Source organism: Sebastes umbrosus, chromosome 4, assembly GCF_015220745.1.
Source record: "Sebastes umbrosus isolate fSebUmb1 chromosome 4, fSebUmb1.pri, whole genome shotgun sequence".
Classification (NCBI taxonomy): domain Eukaryota; kingdom Metazoa; phylum Chordata; class Actinopteri; order Perciformes; family Sebastidae; genus Sebastes; species Sebastes umbrosus.
In genome coordinates this window covers 23,946,339-23,971,112 of record NC_051272.1, presented here as the reverse complement: position 1 = coordinate 23,971,112, position 24,774 = coordinate 23,946,339, and the positions used below count along the sequence as shown (strand labels likewise).

The window sequence follows — 24,774 nt, the reverse complement described above, 5'->3', positions numbered from 1 at the left end:
ACTGTGCAATACAGTCATTAAATAACCAGACACCAATTGTATAGTGAGGCAAATATCTGCCAAATATATAACAGAATTGATAACAAGACATTGATTTACTGGAACTTATTAGAAACAGTTTATCTATTGAAATAAAATTTTGTGAAAAAGAAATTTGGTCTTCCCTGTTCACCCGTGCGACCTAAAACTTCTCGTAAATGGCACTGCTGATGGTAAAACTCTTGTGTAAATACAACATTTATGGCTGTACTTTGAACCTTTGTCACATCTGTACTTCCCCACAAAAACACAATATTGTGCATTATGATCCTCCCATTAAACAGAGAAATATATGTCAAGAGCATGTATACAATTCAGCTGAGTTTATACTAGTTGAATTACAGTTAATCATAATTTGTTTTTGTAAAAAATGTCTCTGGTCATACTCCCAAATATAGTACAAAAGTCAGACTGCAGGTGGCAGCAGATCTCAAATTTGAGCGCAACATGATGTGAAAGTTAGATGGTTGAGGGACCAAAGACACAGTTTCATCTTGACATCTTTATTCCTGTCCTGCAATACATTTGCCACATTTTCAAAGAGTAAATACATCTTAAATAGCTAAACAGTTGACATTTTCACAAATTCCTTCCACACCTCCATCCACAGTTTGCAAGGGAGAAACAAGCCCTTGAGCCCACTGTATCCTTGTGCAAAACTCCCAATGGTCCGTGCAGTCTTTGTCATGCTCGCCAGGTTTTCTGACATGTATACTGTGGGTTTGCTGGCTGGAGGATCCCTGCGGCAACATGACGCCGATATTCTCATGAAACGGGGAATTTGAACAGTTTTGTGAAATTCTATGTATTATTATTATCATCATGGATGTACTGTTTAAAGATTTGACAGGGAGAGGACAAGCATACTATCAGGACTGTAATTACAAACGCCACACTCTTTTTTTTTCCATTAAAAGGTTTGAGTACAATGGGTGAAAAATAAAAGTTAGGAACAACACAGCCAAAAAGTGGGATCAAGGTTCAACTCCTGCATTATTTCAATATTGTAAAATTTTAAACACGAGGCTTCTTTCAAACAATATCTAAAGACTCAAACACATTCACAGTTCATATCCTTCCTCCGAGCAGAGAAACGAACACTTAACTGATAAAAACAACTACCATCCACACAGTAACTAGACTGATCAGATTTCTTTAAGCCACCTTATGAGTGAAAAAGAGTCACTTTAACTGTACAAAATCAATTAGAATCAGAAACGAACATTTTGTTTCCAATGGACAATGGCAAAATAACATTTGACGTCTTTCATGGAAGAGGTGTGAAATGTCTGAGGTTTTTGCATCTGAAGCGCTTGTTGCCAAAACCTGCCTGTAGTGTCTGGAACTCTGTACATCATCATACGTGACCAATTCTCTGAATTGTTCAAGTATAATCTGGACTTTAAAGTAACATTTTTTTTAGTAATCACCATCACATGTTCCAATGTATTGAGAATGAAACTTCATATGAAACATGACCGCAAGACAGTTTGGCTTATACTGGACTCTTAAACTGGGTTGTTTTTCAGTCTTGTTAAACACATTCAGAGACGTACATGCTATTACAGAAACCCCCCCTCCCCTTTTTTTTTTTTTAAAGTCAGTGTAGTGTTTTCAGGGACTTGCCTTGTCTTTCAAACTCTATACAGCGCATGTCTAAACCCAACACACTTCTATATATTTTTTAGTTGCACACGTAATCAAACAGAAACAAAACAATGCAGCCAACAGAACACATAATCGTCTCAGGTAGAGCTCGCTGCATACATGAGGTACAAACTAGCTAACAGATAAGGCAAAGTAAACACAGAGCAGTCTTTTTTTTCCATTTAGGCAGCAAATTAATGCAGTTGTGGAGAACACAAGCTAGTCAGTATTAAGAAACAAAAGCGATGCACTCCCATAACCCAACATCCATCACCTATTACACACATTAGTCCCACATATACAGTAAATCTGGTTCTGACATGATTAGCACCTGACCTGTTTATTGTTCCACTGTAGAGCTGAGGTGGCAAAGAAAGAAGAGCAGTTTTGAGGGTAGTATGGTGTGTGTGGAAAAGAAACCGAAGTTCGACTCTGAGGCAGGACTTGTGCGTTACACTCTGCAAAGCTAACTGGTGACATCCTTAACCCTGGTTCCCAGGAATGTTAGGAGAGACTTTCCTGGACCCTGATTCCTGAGCCTTATTATCCACAAGGAGTGATTCTTGCAATCTGAAAAAATAGCTGTTATCACCATGTAGTAAATAAGAGTTGTACAGCATACAGTTATTGAAATGAAATGCAAGAAAAATCAACTGGTTCTCATTTTGTCTAAAAATCATAACCTCTCATTGTATAACTGTACAAGTGCAGGGTTATCCGTCCTATTTCTACAGGCAACGGGTACCCCCTTCCTTCCCAAACCAAAGTAAAAGAAGTAGCAATGAGAGGTGGTTTATTCCCAATACTTTGTGTAAATTGGACAGTAAAGAATCCTATTGCACCAAAACCTACGTACACTAGCCGTTACTATTATTATTCCACAAAAGACAACTCGTACTGTAGCAAAGAAAAACGTCTGTAAGGAGAGAAGGACGCTGCATTCTGGAAATTCATCTGTCTTTATATTCTCCGTTCAACATTTCTATCCTTAAAGGAATTCCAAACTACGTCAGGCAGGTCGTGAAAAATGTCAAAACAGGTGCCACGTGAAATAAACACCCTTTGCTCACATATTGCTCTGTGATTTTAGAATTCTGCAATCACAAACAAAATGTTCCATATCAAAAACAAAATCAAAAGATTTTGTACAGCTAGGCTAACTGTTAAAACAACAAATTATAGTCATTCCCATGTCAGCCTCCACCCCCTGTATCCAGTATAATGAAGGGACTACACAGCCATTCGAGGGAAGCCAAAAGCAGGTTGAGTGGGATGGGATTGAAGGGAGGGAGGGGGGTTATTCATGTGAGAGGTGTAACTAAACGTCCATTCCAATCCTTTCCATTTAAGTCAGTCAGTCCTTCCAGTGGGCAGACAGGGGGAGTGGAATTAGGCTTTCAAGGTGGGAGGAGGTCAGAGACACCCCCTTTAAGACCAGTGTTGAGACTGAAAACAATAAGTTAGCAGGAAACTTGTTGAGCTACCCAGCGAGACCACACTGGAGTTGACAAAGAGTCGTTAGTGGTGTTGCTCACAGGTCGACATGTTGTGGACCAAAAAAAGGGGCCGGACCAGGCTAGTTCAGGTAGCCACTTTAGGCAACAGTCCAAATCCTCCTTTTCCGTGAAGGTCTATGGTTCAGTCAGCTCTGGTGGTTTCCTTGAGAGCTTTTGCTTCAATCATCCTCTTTTCGAAAAAGTCTATATTTCATCATTGAGTCGTTTTTATCTTTCTATCTTTATGTCCATGCTGCCACTACGCGCTGTAGCATTTCTCCTCAACGTGCAACAGTTGGCTGGAAATGAGACAAGAAGAGGGACAGATGTTAGCGCCATTTTATTGTGTCTGGGAACACTGAGGTTTCACATTTATTTTTTACTTACAATGGTCAGTCACATGCACAGACAGTAGGGGTGGGAAAAAATATTGATTCACTTATGTATCGCGATTCCTTTTTTTTACGATTTTGAAATTGATTTTTTAATGCCAGAATCGATAGATTTGCTTCATTTGAGTTTATGCAGAGGTAGAAGGAAGTTACCGCCCGTAAGAGCTAGCGACGGACTTGGCGTAGTTAGCGAAAGAATACACGCGTGACTACGTTCGGTTTTCAAAATAACGTGTTAACAAAAGGAACTGTATATACAAAATACATATATGGAAATAAGATTGATTGGATTATATTCAGCAGAAGTATAAAACATTACATGTCCCTTAAAATTTAAAAGAAAATACCACTAATTTGTGAAGGGAAAAAAAATGAATAAATAATGCCTGACAATGCCTGATATATTTGACTTTCAGGACATCTCTGACTACATACATGCTGAAAATAAAACATTTTTACTGTATTAATTTAGATATTTTCCAAAGTAAAAGTCCTTAGCAATGTATGATTCAACTTTTCCCCATGGTCTAGTGTTAAAAAAAGTTAACAAAAATCGCAATAAACTGTAATATCGAATAGCAATATTTGTAGAATCGCAATACTTAAAAATCATAATACATAAGGAAATGGGCACCCAAGTATCGTGATAGTATCGAATCGCGAGATGGGCAAATCGTCCTTGCCCTAACAAAAAGACATACATTACGAATTTCAGTGTGACAGACCATTTGGAGACTTCCCATTATACTATATAGGTGTCAAAGAAGAAAAATACATTTCTGGAGATATGTCTCACCTGCATCACGATACCACGCAGCGACAGCTCATACAGTCCTGACCGCTCTCATCAGGTGGGTTCAGCTTCCTCAGCTTATGCTGTCTGATCTCTCTAACCAGTGTGTAGAAGGCGTCCTCTACTCCCTGTAAACACATAGGAAAGGTTACAGAAAGATCTGGGCACTTAATGACGGTCAATTATAAGTGGAGTGCACTGCATGCACCCCCTTATAACAGACAGCAAACCTCTCAGGTGTACTCGCATTGAGAGGAACTGGCAACATCACCATGGCAACCCTGATATTTCAGACGCCGTTAATCAAGAAATCATAATGACTTAAAAAGAAGTAATTCACTTAGTTCTTTGCACACTCTTCTGTTTGAATGACAGACTTTCTGCGGGCTTTAATGATGAATGCGAGAGTCGGTATGTACCTACATAATGTGTGACAGTGAGTCAGAGACAGTGGGAGCTGTGTGGCGACTTGTCCTCATGAAGCCTTTCAAATACTGTAGCTCTGTTCTCAAGCCAAGGTAACCTGGCAATGAGTCATTGCCTGCGGCATAATAAAATGTTTCCAGCAACACAAATCACATCATACCGCGGGCCATTCACTGCTCTTCATGTGCATGAATACACGTGAAATGTGTGAAACTACAGCGCACATACTATAACACTGTCATTACTTGTTTACTACAGTATGACGCAGCATAGGGGGACTTTAAATTTACATCAGAGTTTAGGAGGAACATATCAGGTCCAGCGTGCAGGATTTAGTGCCATCTAGTGGTGAGATTGCAGATTGCAACCAACTGAATACACCTTTGTTCACTCCTCACTTTCCAAGACTGCAGTAACGTAATCCGCCAAGTGCAAAACCGTGGTAACGCCGTGGTATCATTTTAGGACCTTTTCCTCGCCTACTTTAGGAGCAACGAAATTCAGAAAGTGGCTGGTGATACCACAGTTTCACAAGTGTGTTGGATAACTACGGTGGCCTTCAGCAGTGTTGGGAAGGTTACTTTTGAAATGTATTAGGTTACAGATAGTTACACTGTTAAAAATGTAATAACATTACATTTCATTACTGTTTGAATACTTTTCTAAAACATGTTTGAAACTGGGCAATAAAGCTAGATGTTTCCTCCAGGTTTGACATCCATTTTCATGTTGACAGTTTTTTTCACCATGAAAAAAGCTTTACACTGTACAGAAATGTTATCGCTCTTTTTCTGATTTCAGAAGGAAAGTATTGTTGAATTTCCTGGCACTGAAAGGCGTTCTCGTCAGACGACATGGTCACCCTTTTGGTGTGTGAGAGAGAGAGAGGCAAGAAGGGGCTGAGCGAATCAATGAAATAAGATTTTACCAGTGGCGGCTGGTGACTCAAAACGTCTTAAAAACCATCACTGTAGGCTCTGGATGGGAATGAGCCTTTTGTGTACGTAATGTGTCACTAGAATTATTTAGAACAGTCCAACGGGGGTTGAGTGGAGTGCAGCAGTCCTTTGAGCTGCCGCACGCCACTGTAGTCCCACCGTGAGTCCAGCCTGGACAGGCAGTGAGGTGAATGGAGCCACTAATCCACCAGTTAATTGATTGCAAAGCAACAGAATGAATGCTATATTCTACATATAGGCTTTTTACCGAAAATAATATATTCTGATTAGGGCTGTCAAAGTTAACGCAAAAATAACGCAAATTCGTTTTAATGCCAGTAATTTTCTTTAACGCATTAACGCAACTTGCAATTTTTAGGTTGTAGCGGGCTCAGTTTTGAGAGTGAAGATACTGGCATCATGTGAAAGTAGAGGAAGGAATCCTAAATAACGCTCCAAAGTTACGCTAAATTTTGGCGAGGAAAAACTGGCATGGCCATTTTCAAAGGGGTCCCTTGACCTCTGACCTCAAGATATGTGAATGAAAAGGGGTTCTATGGGTACCCACGAGTCTCTCCTTTACACACATGCCCACTTTATGATAATCACATGCAGTTTGGGGCAAGTCATAGTCAAGTCAGCACACTGACACACTGACAGCTGTTGTTACCTGTTGGGCTGCAGTTTGCCATGTTATGATGTGAGCATATTTTGTATGCTAAATGCAGTACCTGTGAGGGTTTCTGGACAATATTTGTCATTGTTTTGTGTTGTTAATTGATTTCCAATAATAAATATATACAAGCAAGCATATATGCCCACTCCCATGTTGAAAAGAGTATTAAATATTTGACAAATCTCCCTTTAAGGTACATTTTGAACAGATAAAAAAATAATTTGCTGTAACATAAGTAGTTACTCCCCAACACTGGCCTTCAGGTAACGGAAAAACGGAAAAGGCTCTCTCTAGATCTAGTGTTAGGTTTGTCTGTTCTGGGCTCCTGTAGAAACATGGCGGAGCACCATGGTGGACTCGCTCCTTATGTAGATATGAATGGCTCATTCTAAGCTAACGAAAACACAATGAATATATTTCATTTCTGCCAGTAGCTCCCCATAAATCCTACACACTGGACCTTTAAAGGTAATGTTAAATACCAGAGATAGAAGGGGAGAGAAAGAAAAAGGGGTTTTCCATGGAAGTGCATGTATGGTGTTGAGGGTTTGTGCTTCTTGTTCACTGTCGTACCTGTCGTGTTTTGGCAGAGGTCTCGATGTAAGGGATGCCGTAAGAGCGGGCGAGTTCCTGGGCTTGCCTTGTGTCCACCGTGCGTGCCGGGAGGTCACATTTGTTTCCCACGAGCACCATGGGAACATCGTCTGAGTCCTTTACACGTTTAATCTGTTCTCTGTGAATTGCAGAACAAATACATTTCATTTAATTGTGAATCTTTGTCTGTTTCCGTAGCCTACCCCAGCACTGCATTTAGTCACAGTGACATATCTCCAGCCTAGGATCCTCCCTGCTTCATAAACAACAGCAGCTCCACCACTGGAGGGCCAACCACCCAGGGAGCTCTAGGACCCTGAGGAAGAGCCAGGGCCCGCCGGTGCTGGGCTGTGCTGCACTGCTGAAGGAGGGAGGTGGAGAGGAAAGGAGGGAGGGGGAGGGATGGACAACAGGCAGACGGCGAACAGCATTACCTCATCACTACAGCAGCCAGCGCCAAACGCCAGGCAGCCAGGGGGAACTGAGTGAGAGGAGTGGGTCAGATCAATCTATCAGCTCAGCCCTTCTTCTCCCCTAAGTCACAGTACAGCAGGATGTATCCACTAGCGTCAGCCCTGCCCATCTGCAGTCATCACTGCTAATGGTGTTTATGACCACAGTCGCTCTGAGTCTTGATGTCACTGCAGACATGTTTAGACCATGCTGTATATATGTGGGTGAGGCAGGTATCTCAAGTCTAACAAGCATATTAAAAATTACAGCAAACACAAAAAGAAGATATAATCAACTTGGTGCATTCGGTATAATACTGCTGCCTGGTTCTAATTAAAAAGGGGGGAAAAAATCAAGATGCACTGCCCAGTTTTAAGCAGGTACCATGCCAGTATGTGCCAACAGTGGAGCAGAAGTTTTGCAAAAATGCCTCAGACTATTTTTGTCGCTAAAATAGACAACAGCTCTTTAAATAACTCAACAGCTCTAACCGGGACACCACCTATACTAGCATCCAACCAAGGATCCATGCGTGCTTTCCCAAGTTACACAATGGTTTTTACACAGTGGTACCAGCAGTTGTGTTAAAACCGGGCCCAAAAAAAAAAAAAAAAAAAAAAAAGCTGGGCTGCAATGGCACCAAGCCAAACAAATGTGTGTGTAAGAGAAACTCTGCAAATCTGTAGATGAGGTGCTAAAGTTAATATGTAGCCTCTTTTACTCGCACCGTGCAACACTGGCAAGTGGGTGTCTAATGTGATGAGAAAGACAAAATGTGGCAAAGAGAGAGAGAGAGAGCACTGTCATCTCCAGCTGAATCTCTCTCCCCCCCTCCCTCGCTTTCTCCTTCCCTGTCCTTGAAAGTGCTACCTCTCCCTGCTCCTCTAATTGAGTCAGGATCGATTTCATTGGCATCGTGCTGTAATCCTCCAGTTGGGGGCTAAGCTTTCTTTAGCCGTGTTAAACGCTACAGCATGACATCACCCAACTACTGCAGAGAGCTGGCACACATACGTATACACACCCCTCCCTATCCAGACCCCGTGGGAGTCCCTGCAACACACACTGCATATACAAATACACAAAGCCTTAGAGGAGAACTAACAGAAATGATGTCTGAACTCTGTGATCTGACCAGTAAATACACATGTTCACATCTGCAACAACAGATCTCACAATGTTCAATATCAATGCCCCTGCATCCCTAAACCCTCTTTTTCTTTGCCTCACTCTTACACACACACCTGTACTGGTGAATGTCCTCGAAAGACTTGGTGTTGTTGATGGCGAAGACGCAGAGGAAACCCTCCCCTGTCCTCATGTACTGATCCCTCATGGCGCTGTACTCCTCTTGACCTGCAGTGTCCAGGATGTCCAGCAGGCAGGTCTCCCCGTCAATCACAACCTGTTTCCTGTACGAGTCCTGCAGAAAAAAAGGGGAGAAAGTCCAACATTTAAAGAGGTGGTAAAAAAAATGTGTGAGTGAACAACATGGAACAAAAAGTCAGACACAAAACGATGGTTCAGGTGGAATTTGAGGCAACTGTCCTTGGCCAGTGCTAAGCAGCATGTCCACAAATAAAACAAACAGAGATATGATGTTGATATGATGTGTATCAACTGGTATCTGTTATTAATTCCCCTGTCCACTTCTGGGTCAAATGCACATCTACAGAGATCAGTGGAGCAGGGCATCGGAGCCAATGTTTGGCCTTCCAACACGCAGCCACAAAAACATGGAGTGCCGTCCCTTTGTTTGTTAGAGCATAGGGGCCAGGAATGCAAATACACAAAAAGGACATTGTCTGGCCAGAGGCAGGCGTGGTGAGAAAGAGAGGGAGAGAGAGTGGAGACAGAGAGTAGAGAAAAAGAGAGAGGAGAAAACATTGGGTGCATGGAATTTACTGGCATAATTTTTATATAAGGTAATATGCGTACAGTGATTTTTGTATGTGATGTTTGAATGTACAACATGTATGAACTTGTTTTATGATTTCTGTTGGACCGCAGGAAGACTAGCTGGCTCCATTGTGTCAGCAAATGGGGATCCTAATAAACTAAACTAAAGTTCTTAGACAAAAATACGGACAACTCCCAGAACGGACAACAATGTGGTAGCGACCTGTCAATCACTAGGTAGCCCCGCCCTAAAGCATACCCTGCTTTACGGTCTATTTGACTCTAAATGGGACCATAATTTAATAAATAAACATCATACTGTATTGAAGAAGACTTGAAACTAGCGATTGAGACCATAAACTCATGTTTACAATGTTTACTGAGGTAATAAATCAAGTGAGAAGTAGGGTCATTTTCTCATAGACTTCTATGCAATCTGACTTCTTTTTGCAACCAGAGGAGTCGCCCCCTGCTGGCTATTAGAAAGACTGCAAGTTCAAGGCCGTTCAGCATTGGCTTCACTTTTCAGAACCGAAGGTTGCCGCCTGGACTGGACATTTGTATAAAACATGTAGATTAATACACGCACTTCTACCGCATAAAGTGTAAAAGTGGTGTACAACGACACTACAATTCAAGGGGGAGCTGGAAATAATTCCTTTTTAACAATACCTTCTACCTTCCCACCCTAACACCCAAGACGCCACCCACAAGAATAACGTGCAGAACATGCAGAAGAGAGTCATACCTCTATGGTGGGGTCATATTCATCCACAAAGTGGTTCTGGATGAGCTGGATGGTGAGTGCACTCTTGCCAACGCCTCCAGCTCCCACCACCACCAGCTTATACTCCGTCATCTTTGCCGCTGCTGCTCACCACACACACACACCACTGCTGGAGAGAAGAAAGAAGAAAGGTGCAGGTTAGCACCGACAGGTACACATTACCGGGTTAATATGGACAGAACAACAGACATACACAGAGCTTTGACAAGCTATTGTCTGCCACTGGACTGTCATGTTGTGGTCCACAACCTTTGCTGCCCAGTGGTGAGAGACATCAGTGGTTTGTGTGTGTGTGTGTGTGTGTGTGTGCGTGTGTGTGTGTGTGTGTGTGTGTGTGGTGGGAGCTAAGGTTGAGACCCTCAAAGGGGAATGTGAAAAATGTGCTGAAGGTACTCAATGTTCCAATGCTCTCCCGCTCAGTGTGAGCAGCAGAAAGTCAGTGTGTATGAGAGGGAGCGCTAGGAGGGAGAAAAAGGAAGGGGCATGACACCGGCAGACTCATCACTCAGGCTTCACATTACAGATGCCTACCTTTGAACCCACGGTGACAAGATGCCAGAGCAAAAATGATCACATTTTTTTAAAATCATAAAAATAGAGCAATGAGGAAAAACACATACAAAAAATATTTCCTTCAAAAGGATCTGCACCATTTTTCTTTTCAACAGTCACTATTACTAACAAAGCAAGGCTACTGCTATGAACTGTTTGCTGGTTTGCCTTGCTGCTCCTTCCATAGGGATCAATCCATAGCAACAGAACGAGAGGCCTAAAAGAGGATTTTATGACTTCAGGTGTGCCTGCAGTTGTCCCCTGTGGACGCACTGAACCCACTTAAGAGGTCTAGTCGATGTAACAGGGCTGCCCCTGACTATAAATCAAGGCATGTTATTAAAGAAACATGTCGGCCTCTTGAGAAAAACATAAGTGATATCCATTTTCTGTAGGCTAAAACTTACACGACACAGGTAAACCTCACATTTACATGCATTTATGGATCTAGACGGTATCCGAAAGCAGAATAGGGAAAGTAAAGCAGTTCCAACATGGACGGGTAATATTTTAAGTTGGATGGACATGAAAAATGATGCTTGATCATCCCCAAAAAATATTGGGACATTTTTTTCACCAATATTTGAAATAATTTAGTTGTGATGAGTATTTTCTATTAATTCAGCTCGAGATGTTGTAGTGAAGAACAACTAATCCGGATTTTACCAGAAAAACACGGCATGCTCAAAAAAATGTGTGTGAATTTGCAGAAAATGCCAAATATGCCATCACAATGTCAACTATCGAGTCAGCTGGACCCACACATGTGGCCACACAAGGCAATACAAAGACACACACACACACACACACACACACACACACACACACACACAGATCCCCTGACATCACCACCACCCTTACAACACCGCTGGCCAGTGAAATTCCAGGCATGTTGAGTCAACGCCGGGTAGCAAAAGTAGTCATATGGGTGTTTCCACTACATGCAGTGGCAAAGTGTGACTCAGCTTATTGCAAATTTACCAAAAAGTTACCAAATCTTATGACAGGGTTCCAGACTCACTTTTTACATTGGTTGCACTGGTGCGTCTAACTTTTTTTTCATTTAGGTGCACCAATACAATAAGTGACGGTGCACCCGAAATTTTTCACCAGCCGCAATAGTACCTTTTAACCGTTTTGAAAGTTCCCATTGGCATACATTAAGGATGTCACAATACCAGAAATTTAGTAGTCGATAGAAATACCAGGGAAATTCCACGATTCTTTACCAATTCGATACCACAGTAAAAGAAACAGAATTACAACAATAAACCCCATGTACTTCAAAATCCACTCCCTTATTACAGTTTGCATACTGGTTTTTATTAGGAAGTATAACAGGTCATAATTCCCTCTCTATTATCTATTCAATATTGCTCTGAAAACATCTCTTTCAAACAACTGGATTTATTCAATTTTCTCGCCAAACATTTTATAAGATACTTGAACACATCATGATAATGCCGAATTTCATTTTTACTGAATAAAGCCTACAGTCTACCTACGGTACCGTCAGATATCCACATGTTTACATATTCTGTTGGTATAAGCGTAACGTAATGTGTGCGTAGCGAGTGAGTGGTCGACTGACAGAGAGAGAGAGATGTGCCCACACACAGACACTCATTTTTTGCACTCTCCACTTGTGAAATGAATCGGGGCGCAGTGTTTAGGATTAGGCATTTTACGGGGACTGGGGAGACAGGTGGTGGAGCGGTTACCTCCGCTGGTGATGCTGATCTGAGCTGGGCCGTTCAGACCCAGGTCTGTCTGTTTAATGGGCACCACAGCAATTTTCTTGACAAAAAACAATCAATAGTTCTCTTCATTTTTAATTACCGGTATGTTTTATGGTTGCGATGTTGCTTGAGTACAGGGCGCGGTTTCATACACACACACACACAGACAGACCTGCTAAATATCAGGCGTGTGTGTGTGTGACCAAGGAAAATTTCTGTCGCACTGCACAGATTTTTGGTCAATGCGACCAAAATGGTTGCACTCTGGAGCCCTGTATGACCTAAAAAATGACCTGAGCCCTGTGGTAGACATGATGGCACATGATGAGTCAGAGTTAGAAAGACATGATGAAGCTATCATGGAGACTTTGCTCATGAAATAAAATACAAGCTAGGGTTAGCAGTTTGACCACACCTATGGCTAACTACAAGTAAAATCTGCTGGAGTCCCATAGCAACCACAGGAGCCTCCCGTGGTTATAGTTTCAGTTTGACATCATGAAGACAACAATGAGTGGTCAGGTGATGATGTCATCTCCGAGCTCAGAGGAAAATCACTGGAAGTTCCACTTTCTGTTTAAAAGTCGTGACCCAAAACTCGACTTCAGACATTTTTCCGGTTTATACTTTGAACTGAATTGCACAGCGTCATTTCCATTTTCAACACAAACTTACAGTAAAGACATCTGAATCACATTATTCCCTGTTAAGACTCTGTTGTCGACATCCGCACCACCCAGAGCAGCCTTAAATTTCTCTTCCTCAAAAGTAGTCTGTCTCATGTCTCGTAGTTCAGAGTCAAATAAAGGTCACGTGGGGTTAAACATCTGTGCCTGTTCATCGACGGTGTCTCACTTTGCTGAGCGTTCCTTAAGTGAGCTCAAGAAGAAAATCACTAACCTGCCCCACCTGCTAGAGAGTGCAATCAATCTGTCAGGATTTCATGAGCACCACGGGTCACATATGCTGTTTTACTGTCTCCAGGGCACCAACTGTCATCTCTAACATAAAATGCACTCCGTGTAGCTCTGTTAACGCAAACCCCTTGATCGCTACAGAGCAGTGAACATCAGCGCTTCAGCCAGGCCTCACCCTCTCTCTTGTGCTTTATCTCCCGAGGGAGCAACAAACACAGCTGGAGTGAATCTTCAACTCAACTCGGGGTAGCAGGTGACATGAACACAGCTTCTTCTGGACAGTTTACTGAGAGAACAACATGCAAAGCATCCAAAGAAAACTAAACATGCCGACTCAGGCATGGGGAGTCAAGAGTAACAGACGTGCACCTCAGTAAAAACGTTATTTGTGCCTGAGATGTGTGACTGTGCTGAGGATTAGCCATGACTAAGACCGGCTCACTGATGTTAATGATTGACAGAGAAGCAGACTTGCTAACTGAAGACACATCCATTTAGCTGCTCTCATTCAATCACACAGACACACACACACACACACACATGTTCCTGCAACGCATCCTTGATCCCGTATCGCCTTAATGGAACAGGTAGCTCTGAATACCGTCACCAATGTCAACAACGGCCTCCTTGTAAAAAAAAAAAACACCCTCGCTGCTATAATTCTCAAGCACAACAGGAAGGGAATTATACTGAATCTGCAACCTTGTGGCCAAACATTTAGCTTCCCTTTCCCTCACTGTAAATAAATCAACCTGGTACACAGTGCAGCCCGCCCTGGCTGAAGTACAGAGGCAGTGGCAGAGCCAGCCTCCTCGCTGCTCGCAGCCTCCTTTAACCAAATAAACAGCAGCTGGGCGGAGAGACTTGTGCAGGGCAGACAGACGCTGGAACACCTTTGGTCACTGAAGGCTACGAGCTCAAGACAGGGTGAGAGTTCCCATCAGAGTTAGTTTAATGTGATGGACAAATCATGGACACAAAGTTAGGGCTGTCTTCCATCAAAGATATTATTAGTCGACTAATAATCATACGATTTTGTCGACTAATTGATTAGTTGATTTAATCGACAGATCTGTAAAACTGAGTTTTTCCACAAAGAATCACACAATCAACCACATCTTGTGTTTGCCAGAGATGTGCTCATAAGTTTCTTGGAAATTAGTCATTTAGCATGTAAAAATGAGTAATCGACTAAAGAAATCTAACGATCTAATCTACGACTAAGAGGGGGCAGCCCTACACAAGATAAAATTATAAATTATATATTGGTCACTGGGATTAGAGAAAGGGGACTTTCAGGGGATGACGAATGTGCGTAATCATGGATTATTTTCATTAATGATTAATATTAGCACAGCAAACAAAATTACAGAAATGCCAAAGATTGAGGTAATTTAGAAATGCTGTCACCATTACATAGTTCAACCAGAGAGCACTTAGGATTTGATTCTGAAGGCCTTTATACACCGGGGGTGTGACGAATAAACCGCACGACACGAAAGTGCAAAATACTCACCTGTGAATATTACAGTATATGTCTAGTTTAGGCTAGTACGCTTTTATTGTAAAAGGTAAGAGCGGAAGGAGTACATCTGGTAACCGCTGCCTTTGTCAAGGTTGACAGGAGTAATAAAATTGTCCGTCTTGGTTCGAACTACGGAGCCTCTGTGTTTGTTGTTTCATATTCTGTATATAGGCGCAACTCAACCCGCTCCCCACGTGATTGGTTGATGACTTTATTCGCAGTGGGAAAGCTTAAAAAATCTAACTAGTTCTGAAAAAATGTGCGTTGCTTTTTCGCCACACAATATTCACGTTCTGGGGGAAAGTATTCTTGATAAAAAATATATCGACGTGCGAATTAATCACACAGAATAAAAAAAACGCCTCCAGTGTGTAAAGGCCTTTAAACTTTAAAATATCCCACTCAGTAAATCTCTCTCACGTCTTGCATCAATTTAACAAAAAAAGTTTGTTAATGTTATGTGTTTAAGTTGAATAACAACAATCGGCTGATATATTGTTACCAGATTTTTAAAAAACTCTGAAATATCAATATCGGTATCAGCTTCAAAAACCTAGTATTGGTCTGACCTTACATCAATGAGCAATTTTACTTGATAAATGTCTTTTATAATGATCAAATATCAAAATTAGGCTAAAAATAAATCATTTTCTGTTGGTTGTTTCAACACTAGCATGGATTACATATATATTTGTGAGATTAATCTGTACAATAAGTAATAATTACTGCTTAATCAGATCTTCCCAATCCTTCCAGCATACACACCTACCCCAAACTTTACTCACACATTAAAGTTCAATGCCTGCATCACTAGAATGTCAAGGTAATGATAACTGCTCTTCATGACACATGCATTTTAATATCCAGTATAGATCAAAATGCACCAAAACTTAAATCCTTAATAGAAACATTTTCTATATTGTTTATGAACTTTTATGCCAATAACATGCACTGAATTGAACTGGTGAGATGGCAAAATGTGGGACACACACAAATAAACACAAAAGAGATTGACACCTGCGCTCTCTCTCACACACCCGCAGCTCTCCAGATTCTGACACGGCTGGTTGCCGCATTTCTTCTACATAACCAGATCTCAAGTGTACACCTGCCAGACGATTGAAATTTACAGCCCGAAATGCAAATTCAACACACCCGCGCCCGCTACCGGGAGACTGGAGGAAGGAAAACAGACAGCCGTGCCATCTCTTCTCAAACTAGGCCAAGTCAGCAGCTGATTAATAATCCACACATACATATGGAGATGAATAGAGAAATTAATCATTGATAGTGATGCTGTCGCTTTTCTCAGAGCCACTTGTTGTCAGTAGGGGCTCACACAGAGCTGGTCTTTGTGCAGATAGAGAGGAGGCCGCTGGAGATCACAGTCATCAGTGCACGGCTGCACGCATCAATCTTTTTACATATTTCATCTGCACATGGGGACCGATGAAGCATGAAAACTTAGTCTTAATTTTTTTTTTTTTTTTAATTCTCTACACACAGATGGTTATCCCGCCCCTATAGCTGTGTCATGCTATCGTCTGCTGGCCTGATTTTCATATTTTACAGTCATTACTGTCAGAGCGTTGCCACATTTGCAAACGCACACCTGTAAAAACATGCGTACAACCACGACGAGGCAGTGCAACGCTCCACTTTTCATACAGTGTACATATCTGACAGCAATGTGACTTGTACTAACAAATCAGCTCATCAGGGGTGAACAGAGCAAGCTTCCTGCTTCCACTGTTCACATACATGACTGAGACAGACAGGCTATAGCCGCCGCTGTGTCATCTACAAGTTGGTGACCTATTCCTTTCCCCAAAATCTTTCTATAGCTGTTCCCCTTTTTGATCAAGGAGCACTATACAGTATGTCTGTGTTTAAGGTTATTTATAGCTCGCCACCTCCAGCCTGGGAAAATTAACAGTTCGTTTTGAAACCCTAGAGCCCCGCCTGGACCAAGAGGATAATCTTACATGACAGCTTACGGAGGGTGCGAGTACAGAGAAGCGAGAGGGGTGATGGGAGGAGAGCGGCTGAGGGCAAGGAAGGGAGCGGGGCTACTCTTACTATATGCCAAGGGCGCAGGAAGGAGGGGTCGACCCGGAAAAAAAATGTATAACGAAATCAATAATAAAAATGCTCAACGTTCTACAGCTTTTTCCCAGCTAATTCAGCCGCATGGCTCTGATAACTACAGTCAATAGACATCTCTTCACTTTTTCTATAACCTGGAAAACGACTCCATCACTTCAAAACACAATAAGGAGGGCACATGAATGGCCGTCTTCCTCAACATGCATTCTGCTCTCCATTAAAGTTCTTAATTGGTTAAAGGATCCATACTGGCAGAGCCACAAGCCCACTGCAGAGATAATAGATTTTTAATGGAGCAATGATGGTAAGGAGACCCTCTCTAGGGAGGTATCACGGTCGAATACTGAGACTCCAAGACCCATCCTAGAGCCTCGATAGCCCACCGCACCCTCCCACTCTGCTCTCCAATGACATCATTCTCCAAAACGGCATCCAAACATAAGTGTTGACCGGCAGCTGAGGAATCACTATTCTGCTCTCTGAGGCCAATGAAACACAAGTAGGTGATGACTTTACGCGATTCTTATGAAGTCTATCAACTCAGAGATAAATCTAGTGATAACCATTGAATACAGCCCTATCCATTTAAGTCCTCCTCTAGGGTAGGAAGCCAGAGAAAATACCCGAAACTTGAATGAAACTATAATTTTGCTCAAAGAGAATCTTATAGAAAATCCTTTAATAAACAATTCCTCCTCCTCCCCACGTTCTCCCTTACAAACATTTATATTAAGAGTTTCTGCGTGCATCTGTGTGTATGTGTGCATGCTTAAACAAGCTGCTCTTAAAGGCACTGGAGTCCAAGTGACCTTTTCCCCACTGGGTCATCCTTTCAGCTTGTCGGGTAGGGTGAGATGGTGGAGGCAGCAGCGGAGATGAAAAGGCCAGCTGACCTCCACACAAAGGCCTGCCAGTTAGAGGAGCCATGGGGCTTATCATCAGACACCAAACACCCCGAAACTCATCAGTGCTCTTTTTTCTTTTTTTTCCCCAATCAGAGATATCTTGTCCAGTTGTTTTAGTTTGTGAGTGCATGTGAAAGCACTGCACAGAAAGCATATTGTGGGTCACATAAACTAAGCTGCCGGTAAACCCCTAGAAGATCCCACAAAATGTTTTGTCAGTTCTTCAACCAACCCCCCCCCCCCCCCAACCTAAAGACTTAGAAACAATATCAAGTCAGGAATATGACAGTACTTAAAGTGTCAATAGACAAACTTTTTGCTTTAAATTATCATTTTTAAGTAAATGTTGATTTCACAATGCGTTGGTTGTAGAATAATGACACCATCGGCGTTTAGATTGGTTCCCTATAAGCCTCACTTTCACTATGCAATTCTGTCTGAATGAAGGCTCGGTTAACACAAAGGAAGTGCGTCAACCACTGCGAAACCAAAACAGGAAGAGGATAGTGCTTTTGTTTTCCCCGTGGTTTTATAATAAGACGTGGATGCCGCTCAGCCTTGCTTCCAATTTTTTTCCAGTGGTCACTCGCGGTATTTCAGCGAAAAATCCCCCTGCTGCCCAAAAAGCATTTTCCCCATAGACCACCACTGTAAAAGAGACATCTGTAAAACTGTTGACAGGGCAACTAGAACTGCAAATAAGGTAAATTATGATTCTTTCTATTATGAATTTTTGATCCATGGAGGTTTTATATTTGTAAAACTTGTAAAAGGTATTTAAAAATCGGTCCTCACTATGTAAAGTCTATGGGCTGTGCGGGAACTCGTGGGTGGGGCCAGCAGGAGAAACACTACTGCATTCAGTGGGCTGCATACCCCCGTAGCTAAAAAACGTTTTGGTGTATATGCCAGGCGAGCAATTCTTATTGGAATGAATAGGCGCAATCTTGGGGTTCGGTATCCAGTTCTTAGAATACATCCATGATTTTCCCCGGTAGCTATCCCTAACCAAAGAGTGAATCAATGAAAGTACTTTGCAGTTACTATCCCCAGTAGTGGGAATGGTGGACAGTGGAACAACCGAAGCAAATGTGGAAAACAAAATGCAGTGTGGCCTGTGTGTTGTTGGTAGTTGTTAGGCTCAGAGGAAAATGCAAAGCTATCCGGTTGTCTTTGTTACAGCAGCGCCAACAGTAATACCACTTGGAAACGCTAGGGGGAGAAAAGTTGTCACTCCAATATAATTTTTTTTTAAATATGCCTACAAAAGTATACACAAGAGCATATCCTGAGTCATCTTTAAGTCTCAACTGACACTATTTATTTAAACCATCCGGATAAAAGCTGCATGAGAAGTTGTCATTTGTAAATTCTTGGTATCCAGAAGAATCACACTTATTTTGGCAAGCAGCGGGGCACCACCCAGGCTACAGCTGTTCAGAGAAAGGGACAGGAGATTAACATCACACCTCTATCACTGGCTGGACTATCTCCAGCTGTTTTCCAGCTGCCTGAATTCTTGCCTTCACTCTGAACGACGCTCATGTCAAATTCACACGACCAACACTGGACCTCCGTAATGAAAACCCATGTACTGCAGCCTATATTATGATGGAAAAACTATATGGTTGTTACATGTTACTCATATATAACGCTTTGGTCAGCAGCAGTGATGTTGTGGTGGATAAAAAGATGAGACGTGAACAGACGTGTCAGCTACAACCAGAGTGTAAGAAAATATCGATACACATTAGTATTGGGATATTATGTTTTACGATACTGTAAATCTGATGGCCCGCCAGCTGACCTGGCCGCTATTCTGTCTTTCGGAGGTTGTAGTGGTAACTTCCATGTCGGAAAGGAGGATATTGGACGCAACAAGTTTATGCTAAATTTTGGCGAGGAAAAACTGGCCATTTTCAAAGGGATCCCTTGACCTCTGACCTCAAGATATGTGAATGAGAATGGGTTCTATGGGTACCCACGAGTCTCCCCTTTACAGGCATGCCCACGTTATGATAATTTCAGACAGTTTTGGGCAAAAACAATTCAGTTTTTTGGATGCAGTATAAATGTGTTATCTTCGCCTATTCTAAAAATGATGTGTTTTAATATTTCTGCATAATGGGGTCTTGGAATTGCATAATAATGCATAAATTGGGTATCACTGGAAAGCTAAGACTCTTGTGGATCCAATGAGCCTTTATTTATGTGTGATGATGTTAGTCCCCATAGTAGCCATTTCATATATTGCCTTTTTTTTACTCAGATGGTGATGTGTCTTTATACTATGACAGTTTTCCTAAAATTAGATTTTATACATACAATACATCGCCTTGCTTACAGTATTGCAATATATTGAATCGTTACCCCCTGTATCATGATACGTATCGTATCGCCAGATTCTTGCCAATACACGGCACTAGTTACAATCATAGGCCAAAAAAAGCCAACAATACACAAAAGTGAAACATTTTGCACTAACTTAAAGTGGGAATAGGCAGAAAGTTATTGGCATCATTGGGCAAGAATTCCGTAGTAACCTTTCAGCATATTGTAATTCAAGTGTTCTGAGAGAAAACTAGACTCCCGCACCTCCTCATGGCTCTGTTTTCAGGCTTTAGAAAATCTAGCCCATGACGGGAGACTTTGGCCAATCACAGGTCATTTCAGAGAGAGAGCGTTCCTATTGAGTGTTCCCATTGAGCGTTCCTATTGGCTGTGCTCTGGCTGGTGAGCGGTGCTTGGTATTTCTTCAAATTGATCTCAACATGGCTTCCGGGTCACAAACTTTCTCATTTACAGCTAAACAGTACACACAGTACACAGTTACAGATTACCTGTCTCATGCACTACTGTCAGGATAGAGTGACCGTTTAATAAAAATAACTTAATTTAATCTAGGGATGTCACGAGAACTGAACTTCGGTACCAACTCGATACCAAAATTAAAAAAATTACACAGTACTCGTTTTCTTCGGTACCAAAGGTACCGAACGATGCCTGTAATGGTCATTTGTTACCGGAGCGGAGGTCCTGGAGATGCGATTCTTCCAGATCTAATGGGGGCAGTATACGCAACAAGTGTTCTCATCTGCCGTGAAATGAAGGAAGAAGAACGCCCTAACAGCACGGAAAAAAACAGCAACACGAGACGTGAAAGATGGCAGCTGCTGCTGCAGCGCTACCTCCGCCTCAACTCGTTGAGAAAACAAATAGCAAGAGTCGGGTATTGAAGTACTTTGCGTTCGAGGCGGATTTACAAGGAGTAATAATAGATTCGCAAAAACCAGTATGCGGTGCAGTAACGGTGCCGTCCTACTTTTCTTTCCAAAGGAGGAAATACTTCCAATTTAGCAAAGCACCTCAAAGATAGACATCCAGACAATATTGTTTGTTTTAAATAATTGAAGGCTACATGCCACTGTTCTGTTTTGCAATGTTAATAGACGTTTCTTTTTATTTATTACTTAAAGGCTACATGCCTCTGTTTTTTGTAATGTTCAAATGTTTTAAATAAAGGAGTGCGTGTTGAATTACATGGGATTTATTGTTATCGGTTGTTTTTTTTACCGTGGTATCGAATTGGTATCGAGAATCGTGTAAATTCACTGGTACTGGTATCGACTACTAGATTTCTGGTACCATGACATCCCTAGTCAGGATATAGTGACCGTTTAATAAAAATAATGTAATCATATTTGCTCCATCTCTACCGTTCTGCAGCTTTAAATGTTCCTACAGTACCACTCTGTATGATGAATACAATGCCAAAGACTTCATCATCAGTTTGGGTAAATTGTTTTCAGCCCATATGAGTGATGATCCAATAAACATTAGTGCTGTCTTCTTTGCCATCTTTTTGAATTTACTAAACAGGTTTTAACAGAGAATAGAAAATAATCCCAAATCAGATGTTCTACTTAAAGGCTACATGCCTCAGTTTTTTGTAATGTTCAAATGTTTTAATAAAAGGAGTGCGTGTTGAATTATATGGGATTTATCGTTTACTGTGGTACCGAGAATCGTGTAAATTCACTGGTATTGGTATCGACTACTAGATTTCTGGCACCGTGACATCCCTAATTTAATCATATTTGCTCCATCTCTACCCTTCTGCAGCTTTAAATGTTACTACAGTACCACTCTGTATGATGAACACAATGAATTCTGCCAAAGACTTCAACATCAGTTTGGGTAAATTGTTTTCAGCCCATATGAGTGATGATCCAATAAACATTAGTGCTGTCTTCTTTGCCATCTTTTTTTTTAATTTACTAACATACAGCTTCCAGAGTAGAAATAATCCCAAATCAGATGTTCTGGCTATAAAATGCCTTTTACATGGGATTTATTGTTTTGGGTTGTGTTTTTTACCGTGGTATGGAATTGGTATAGAGAATCGTGTAAATTCACTGGTATTGGTATCGACTACTAGATTTCTGGTACCGTGACATCACTACTGTCAGGATATAGTGACCGTTTAATAAAAATAATGTAATCATATTTGCTCCATCTCTACCCTTCTGCAGCTTTAAATGTTACTACAGTACCACTCTGTATGATGAATACAAGACTTCAACATCAGTTTGGGTAAATTGTTTTCAGCCCATATATGAGTGTTGATCCAATTAAACATTAGTGCCATCTTTTGAATTCAGAATCCAGAATAGAAATAATCCCAAATCAGATGTTCTGGCTATAAAATGCCTTTTACATGGGATTTATTGTTTTGGGTTGTGTTTTTTACCGTGGTATCGAATTGGTATAGAGAATCGTGTAAATTCACTGGTATTGGTATTGACTACTAGATTTCTGGTACCGTGATATCACTACTGTCAGGATATAGTGACCATTTAATAAAAATAATGTAATCATATTTGCTCCATCTCTACCCTTCTGCAGCTTTAAATGTTACTACAGTACCACTCTGTATGATGAATACAATGCCAAAGATTTCAACATCAGTTTGGGTAAAATTGTTTTCAGCCCATATATGAGTGATGATCCAATTAAACATTAGTGCCATCTTTTGAATTCAGAATCCAGAATAGAAATAATCCCAAATCAGATGTTCTGGCTATAAAATGCCTTTTACATGGGATTTATTGTTTTGGGTTGTGTTTTTTACCGTGGTATGGAATTGGTATAGAGAATCGTGTAAATTCACTGGTATTGGTATCGACTACTAGATTTCTGGTACCGTGATATCACTACTGTCAGGATATAGTGACCGTTTAATAAAAATAATGTAATCATATTTGCTCTATCTCTACCCTTCTGCAGCTTTAAATGTTACTACAGTACCACTCTGTATGATGAATACAAGACTTCAACATCAGTTTGGGTAAATTGTTTTCAGCCCATATATGAGTGATGATCCAATTAAACATTAGTGCCATCTTTTGAATTCAGAATCCAGAATAGAAATAATCCCAAATCAGATGTTCTGGCACTAAAATGCCTTGTAATGGAATCTAACTTCCGCAGTGATACATCCAGTTTTGACTCAGTGTGACGGGGCGTCACCCTGAACGTTACTTGACTGTGTGGCCACTATCGGCTGCAACATTGTATCTACATTGGAACACAAATACAGTACAGGCGACACAAAGTAAATCCCCTACTATTGCCACTATGTGACGTTACATTAGCATGCCTTTTGGTTTCTTTTTCAAACGTGGAAGGATGGGGGAAATCCACCGCGGTGTAATGTTATTCCTCTTTATGTATAACCAAGTTACAACACCCCAACTCAAGGGACAATTCACATATTAGTGATAGCTTTAGCTAACATATTTTAACTGTGGACCCCCAAAAAAACAGATTTTTAAAGCGGTACCATTAGATAAAAACAGTCCCTGTCGACATATTTGGGACACAGGAATGTGCAGTGCATACTTACAACCAAGCAGAGGTCTAATTAGCGACAACAGCGACCGTTTTCGTGTAGAAGAAGAAGAAGAAGAAGAAGAGGAAAAAAATCTTCCAACTCTGTGTTGCCTCTCAGAGGGAAACAAAATGTTCTTGGTCTGCTTCCCACCAGTCTTCAGAGATATCTGCACCTTATTCTGTCCGATAAAAGTGTTTAATTTTCAGTAGCTAAAAATGCACCAAGGCATTCATTGGTTCTGGGTAAAAAAAAAATGAGCCCCGCGTTGAACAATGTGCTTCCACAGAGAGAGAGAGAGAGAGAGAGAGAGAGAGAGAGAGGAGGATGAGGAGTGTCGAGCCCACGCCCAGCTCTCTATCAAACATAGAACCGCCCCGGTTACCATGCATGTTATTGCTGCATTCACTGACTGTGGGAAACATGGACACTCCGTTGGTGAAGACTCCTTAGAGTCTATGCAACTTAAAGTGGCAGTAGTAGGTAGTAGTATATTTTTGGCATCTCTGGTGCAAAAAAAAGCCATAATAACCTTTCAGCATATTGTAATTCTGACTGGTCTGTGAGAGTATTAGAGTCAAACACTAACTGCAAGTGGAGGTTTCAAATTCTACTTGAGTCAAAGTACTCGACTTTAGTTGAGATTTTTATATATCACACATTGGAGAAGATTTAAAAAAAATATATAAGCTACTCTAATGGATTAAATGAGTTCTGCAATGAGGTCGTACATTGTGAAGAATCCACAGAAAATGATCTGACTCTGTAGCCTGTTTGGCGTCCTCTGTTTGGCGTCTTTCAGCTGATTGTTTTGGTTCAACTGCCTGCAACTTTACTGTTTTGGTTCACTTTCTCTGCACTCATGAGCTTAAAGTGGCAGTAGGCAGATTGTTTTTGGCATCTCTGGGGCAAAAAAAAAGCCATAATTACCTTTCAGCATATTGTAATTCAAGTGTTCAGAGAGAAAACTAGACTTCTGCACCTCCTCATGGCTCTGTTT

The 24,774-nt window shown here is 41.3% G+C and overlaps 1 protein-coding gene across 2 annotated transcripts; it reads right to left on the bottom strand.

Annotated features, from left to right (window-relative positions):
• Window positions 1–526: 526 nt before the first annotated feature.
• On the bottom strand, window positions 527–24,109 carry LOC119486857 (GTPase HRas). Of its 2 annotated transcripts, none has more exons than XM_037767325.1 (6): window positions 23,790–24,109; window positions 10,102–10,246; window positions 8,699–8,877; window positions 6,981–7,140; window positions 4,371–4,495; window positions 527–3,481 (listed from the first exon to the last, which is right to left on the bottom strand). In XM_037767325.1, the coding sequence occupies exons 2-5, from the start codon at window positions 10,210–10,212 to the stop codon at window positions 4,376–4,378; spliced, it is 570 nt and encodes a 189-aa protein (XP_037623253.1). In that variant the 5' UTR covers window positions 10,213–10,246; window positions 23,790–24,109; the 3' UTR covers window positions 527–3,481; window positions 4,371–4,375. The 2 variants fall into 2 exon arrangements, with proteins under 2 accessions (XP_037623253.1, XP_037623252.1); XM_037767324.1 differs by having other exon boundaries at window positions 10,102–10,249; window positions 23,790–24,107.
• Between the last annotated feature and the right edge of the window lie 665 nt (window positions 24,110–24,774).